General features: G+C 50.4%; 1 protein-coding gene across 1 annotated transcript in view; it reads left to right on the top strand.

Moving 5' to 3' along the window:
• Nucleotides 1-6388, top strand: part of MARCHF10 (membrane associated ring-CH-type finger 10) — a 101717-nt gene that overhangs the window by 89353 nt on the left and 5976 nt on the right. Inside the window, exon 9 of the mRNA XM_037746023.1 lies at nt 3602-3715. Within this exon, the coding sequence (XP_037601951.1) occupies nt 3602-3715 (114 nt within the window). The remainder of the gene's footprint in view (nt 1-3601; nt 3716-6388) is intronic.

Here is a 6388-nt window from a genome sequence, read left to right on the forward strand (position 1 = left end):
AGGATGGTCTCGATCTCTTGACCTTGTGATCCACCCGCCTCGGCCTCCCAAAGTGCTGGGATTACAGGCTTGAGCCACCGCGCCTGGCTTTTCTGATGCATGTTAAAGCTGGAGCCACTAGATTCAAAAGTTGTGGCTGAATGGGTCACTGTCTGATCCACCACAATTATGCATTTTGTTCTCATTGCTTCATCTGTGCATGGATTTATAGAGCACACACAGTATACCAGGCACTGGGCCAGGCACTAGGACTCAGGAACAAATAGATGCAGGCCTTGCCCTCACAGATCTTACGCCCACACAGTCTACCTGGAACCCTATCTTTACATCTTGCCTCTTGTAGGATGTATCTGTTTTGTGACCTCTCATATATTAGCTTATCTGACTATCACGCTTTGGAGAAACGGGCAGAACAGAGGTTACTTCTCCTCCATGACACACTGAGTCACTTTGTCCCTGCACAGTTAAAACTCTGCCTAGAGTCAGTGTCCGGTGGCCCTACACTGCCCACCTTAGCCGGTGCACTTTCCAGGTAAGGCGCCCTCCATGGCCCCAGCTCACAGGGCATGGGAACACACCCCACCCATCCTTGCACTACTGCACAGGAGCGTCTCTGTGAGCCTCAGGCTGTCACTGCTCTGAAGCCCAGGCCTGCCCTGGCTCCATCTAAGGACAGATGTCCTCAGACACACGCAGTCACCAAATCACCCTTATACCTGGGAGCATCTCTTGAACATATTTGAAGACTTGATAGAACGTTCAGCGCCAGGCTGTCATCTTCTTCAAGTGGATCATATTGAGAATTTCCATCAGTAGCAAGTCTCTTGGCCTAAATGAATATTAGCAAAATGAAGAAAACAACTAGCGGGTGGGCCGTGGTCTCCGGAGCGCTTGTGCACAGATTCACAAGCCTTCTCCCCTTTAATGTCCCCGTCCCCTCCTATTCATGCCACCCCCATGCCCTTCAGTCTGGTGCACAAAGGGAACTCCACGTGGGAGTCAAAATGCGATGTGATGGGGACAGAGGGGTGCATCGGCCCTGGCTCCAGTAAGCACTGCTCCAAAACCTCCTTCATTTGGCCCTCTCCGGACAAGCGAGGTGGAACTCAGTTAACACATCCCTCCCACTTGTGGCTTGGGAGCAGAAAGGCTGACTCGGAGTTGACTATCACATGCCTGCTCTGATTGGTGGGCTGAGCCCCTTTGTTGAGCCGGCGAGATTGATGGTGCCGTGTGACAGGTTCCCTCCCACGGACCAGAGAAAGACACAATCTGCTAGAAGTGACTTTTCAAATTATCTGCAGAAAACATTAGTGGATATTTTCCCATCTGCATGCCTCTGGGCCTTATTGAGTCATAAAAAGTAAATGATTTCCCTGAATGCTTTGACAAACCTGATAGTTGCAAGCCATTTTCTAGCTGATTGATTTGCCATTATGCATCCGAGTGTCTCGAGCACAAAGGCTGGCTGGCAAAGAGCACTGGTGAGAAAACCACGGGCAGCTTCTGCAGGAGGAAGCCAGGTCCGAGGAAGACAAGCGAAGGCCAGGGCTTGGTTGGTGGGAAGGAGCTAAAAGCCAGGCGAGGAAGACTTCTCAGAAGAGGTGGCTGGCAAGACAGTCGGAGGCAGGCACAGACTCACGGGGAGGGCAAGAGGAGGCAATTAAAACAGAAAAAGTGGCCAGGCAGAGTGGCTCATGTCTGTCATCCCAGCACTTTGGGAGGCCAAAGCAGGTGGATCACCTGAGGTCAGGAGTTTGAGACCAGCCTGGCCAACATGGTGAAGCCCGTCTCTACTAAAAATATAAAAATTAGCCAGGTGTGGTGGGGCACACCTGTAATTCCAGCTACTCAGGAAGCTGAGGCAGGAGAATTGCTTGAAACTGGGAGGCGGAGGTTGCAGTGAGCCGAGATCACACCACTGCAGTACAGCCTGGGCAACAGAGCAAGACTCCGTCTCAAAAATAAAATAAAATGACCATGCATGGTGGCTCACACCTGTAATCCCAACACTTTGAGGGGCTGAGGCGGGTGGATCACAAGGTCAAAAGATCGAGACCATCCTGGCCAACATGGTGAAACCCTGTCTCTACTAAAAATACAAAAATTAGAAAATTAGCTGGGTGACTGTCATCTCAGCTACTCGGGAGGCTGAGGCAGGAGAATTGCTTGAACCTGGGTGGCGGAGGTTGCGGTGAGCTGAGATCACACCACTGCACTCCAGCCTGGGTGACAGCAAGACTCTGCAGAAAAAGTGCAAACAAGCAACTTGTTCTCTGCTTGCTCTAGGCCAAGGTCAGCAGAGCACAGAAAACATGACCAAAGGCTAAAAATAGGAGGCTAACCACTAAGGACAGAGGACTGGGGACTTCGAAGATGGGTCTGTAGAATGGTGGGGAGGCCTGCAGCAGTGACCTCAGGGCTAGCTGTCACCGAGCTCCAGAGTTGGCCCGATTCAGAAGGAAGTGCATATCCATCCTTGCTCAACTTCTGCGCCTTTTCTGGCAGCTGCTTGGTCCTGGGAGAGGCGAGTTCTGTGCCAACCTCCTGAGCTGCCCGGGATCTAATGAGAATGGGGAGATGTGACGCCCGCACTGCTGCAGGAGGAAGGCAGATGAGACACCGAGTGCTGTGTCATTCATGCCCACGCTCCGTTATCCCGGGCCAACAGAGTCACAGTTGCAACCTTTCCCAAGGGTGATGGAAGGTCCATGCCCTCTGCTGGGGACCCTAGTCCCTGGGGGCTGGGTGGCTTTGCGAGCACCGCCTGGCCCATCCCAAGACCCCCACTCAGGGGAAAGATGGGGACTTACAGGGCCTTCCACTTCTTCCCCTGTAGAGGGAGAGGAGTAGACGTTCCCAACACCACTGATGTATGGAAGGTCTATGAAGGGTCTAGAGTGAGCATAGCCACTCTCTGCAGCAAAACCCATGGTGCTGAGGACAAAGAAGCACCGAGGCCAGCCAGACCATCACATCCTCCCTGTGTAGCACCTGCTCTGAGCACCAGCGAGAAAAAACACAGCCCATTCCTCAAGAAAAAACCAGAAACGTTAACAAGTACAAAAAGTGGTACGCAAGATCAAGACAAATGCTTAGGGGCTGGGGAACGATGGCATGATGGGGGCAAATGAGGGGACATCTGTGACTGCTGAGGACGTTACAGACACGGCCTGGTGCATCTCTGTTGTAGCACTTGACACATCCAGCTTGTATTGGAGCTGTTTACGGATGAAGTTCTCTCCCGCACACCAGGTGATGCAGTCCCAGCAGGAAGTGCTGAGGCTTTTTGCCCTGTGTTCCACACAACATCCAGCTCAAGGCTTTGCGTATACAACTGCTCAATAAATGTGGAACGGGATTGAGCCTGAAAAATGGAACATTCTCAGAGCACCCACACTAGATAGTAAAAAATCCCCAGGGAGTGGCTGCCCTGGCCGCTACCCTGCTCTGTCTTCCAGTCCCCAAGAACAGCCCTTGCCTTGGAGCTTGGGCTCTTGTCCCAGTTCTTGTCACCTCTTAGCCTTGTTACCCTGCACCCCACAATTTAGATCTTGACTATTTTACAGATGAACTGAAGAGCTTGCTTTTCCATTTGTAGGCACAAAACGAGCTGGTGAATACAGGCTTGTACCTGGTGCTGCTGCTTCACTTCTATGAGCAGAGGTTTGCAGAACTCATGAGGCTCAGCCACAGCCAGGTTGAAAGAGAGAGGGTAAGTCTGAAAGTGACCAGAGCTGGCTGGTGGTGGCCTGAAAACCCCGCAGTGCTGTTTATTAGATGTCCAAGCTGTTGAGGTCCTCGCGGTCACTTGGGAGGATACAGGACCGTCATTGCTAGGACTAAGATTTAGCAGCTGCTAAGTATATACATAGTGACCCACTAGCTGAAAGTCAGTGATGATCACGTAATTGTTTATTATTAAACATGAGTAGTAATTAAATGTTCATAAAAGTGAGTGAGTCTCTAGGGATATCTGCCCCCCCAAAAAATAGGAGACAGCAAGGATGCAGGGGCTGGTTGTGTATAATGTGTGGGCACCCCCAATGCCCAAACATGGAGGACCTGCAAAAAAGAGGGACCTGGCTGGATGTGGTGGTTCATGCCTGTAATCCCAGCACTTTGGGAGGCTGAGGCAGGAGGATAGCTTGAGGCCAGGAATTTGAGACCAGCCTGGGCCACACAGCGAGACCCCATCCTTACAAAAATGAAAACTTAAAAAAAAAAAAAAAAAAGAAAAAATGGAACCTTCCCCACAAAAGGCCTGCTTAAAAATCAGTCAAACCATAAGAGGAGCTCACGGAGTCAAACCATAAGAGGAGCTCCTCTCCGTGTTTTGCCTGGGATCCCAGGACATGTTATGCCAGCGCATGTACTGGTGGAGGAGACAGGCTGCCAAGCAGTAAAGATGCTGATGGTGACACCATTTGTCATTAGAGAAGAGGATGTATTTACCAGGAGTGACCATCCATGGCTTGGGGATGGAGTCCCCACATCCTTCGACAGAACTGGAGCCCTCGAGGAGGCCACATGGTATGCGGGGAGAAGCCTAGCTCTCCTACAAACTGGAGCCTGGCCTTAACAAAGTCAACTCAAATGAGGGAGTTGGATGGGCCAACCTCTGCAGTGTCCTAGTACACTTGGTCATTGTCAAATCAGCACCTTGAGCTCCAAGGGACTTTCCTCTTTGTCAAATGCCTCTCTGTGGCTGGCCAGGCAGGGGTACTGTGAGGATGGGTTACTGCCCTTACCCTAAGCTCATGCCAGGGGCTGGTCTACTGGCAGGGTTTCGGATCCTAGGATACCCTTGAGGCTTGGCTCTTGACCCCTGCTCATGCCAGAAGGTCATGACTGGAAAGTGAGCCAGTGTGGCAGCGGACAAGCCACTGATGGTTCCACGAGGCACCCTATAACCTTTCCTTCTCTTTACTTTCTTCTCTCCTCTCTTCCTCCCCAGCCACTTCACATGGACAAGAGACATCTGCCATATGTCATTACACATGTAATTCCTTACCTGGCTGTAGACCCTGCACAATCATGGGCTGCTTCCATCCATTGACAGTCATCCTGTTTAAAATGCTAGGACCAGGCACGGTGGCTCACGCCTGTAATCCCAGCAATTTGGGAGGTCGAGCTGGGCAGATGACTTGAGGTCAGGAGTTTGAGACCAGCCTGGCCAACATGGTGAAACCCTGTCTATATTAAACATACAAAAAAATTAGCTGGATATGGTGGCGCATGCCTGTAATCCCAGCTACTTGGGAGGTTGAGGCAGGGAATCACTTGAACCCAGATGACAGAGCTTGCAGTGAGCTGAGATTGTGTCACTGCACTCCAGCCTGGGGGACAGAGTGAGACTGCCTCAAAAAAAAAAAATGCTGGATTCAAACCGTTAGTTATAAGAAACCTAGATTTTTGGCTTAAATTCTCCCTTTAAACCCTGAGCTCTCAATTAAGAAAACTGGCTGGGGCTCTGCCAAGATACCTCCTCAAGAATCACCCTCCTTGACCCAGGCGTGTCCTTCCTAAACTCTTCCATGGTTTTAATGGTGACATAAATTTCTCAGAGAAATACATTTTTAAAAAAGGAAAAGTACAAGAAGCAGGAAATGATCCTTTGTTAACATTTCTGTAACCTTATTTTCATGATTCCACATATTTTAATGAACTTTTTATTGCACATTGAACTTCAAAACATCCAGAGTTGACATAGGTTACAGATGGCCCCAATAGCAGCAAGCCGATGCAAGCAACATTAGCCACCAGGCCTGCAAAGCAAGCATGAGAAGGCGACAAACAGTACAGCCCCCGGATGAAGACCAAAGCCCTAAAGCACTGACTCTAAAGAAACTTCCAGTAAATCTGTCCTGGACAAAGAAGAAGTTGCACCAGGCACAAGCTGGGAACCAGAGCAAAAAGCAGCAGGAGGGACCAGGGACACTCTGCTCTCACCACAAGCACACATTTAACTGGAGAAATTCTGAAATTGATCTCACCCACTTAGACTACTGAGCAATAACAGTACAGATAGATAACCAGTTAAAAGGCACCCAGGCCAGGCCAGGTGTGGTGGCTCATGCCTGTAATCCCATTACTCTGGGAGGCCAAGGCAGGCAGAGTGCTTGAGCCCATGAGTTCAAGACCAGCCTGGGCAACGACTCTATTAAAAATACAAAAATGGCCGGGCGCGGTGGCTCAAGCCTGTAATCCCAGCACTTTGGGAGGCCGAGGCGGGTGGATCACGAGGTCAAGAGATCAAGACCATCCTGGTCAACAGGGTGAAACCCTGTCTCTACTAAAAATACAAAAAAAAATTAGCTGGGCATGGTGGTGCGTGCCTGTAATCCCAGCTACTCAGGAGGCTGAGGCAGGAGAACTGCCTGAACCC

This window comes from Cebus imitator, unplaced genomic scaffold, assembly GCF_001604975.1.
Source record: "Cebus imitator isolate Cc_AM_T3 unplaced genomic scaffold, Cebus_imitator-1.0 Scaffold217, whole genome shotgun sequence".
NCBI lineage: Eukaryota > Metazoa > Chordata > Mammalia > Primates > Cebidae > Cebus > Cebus imitator.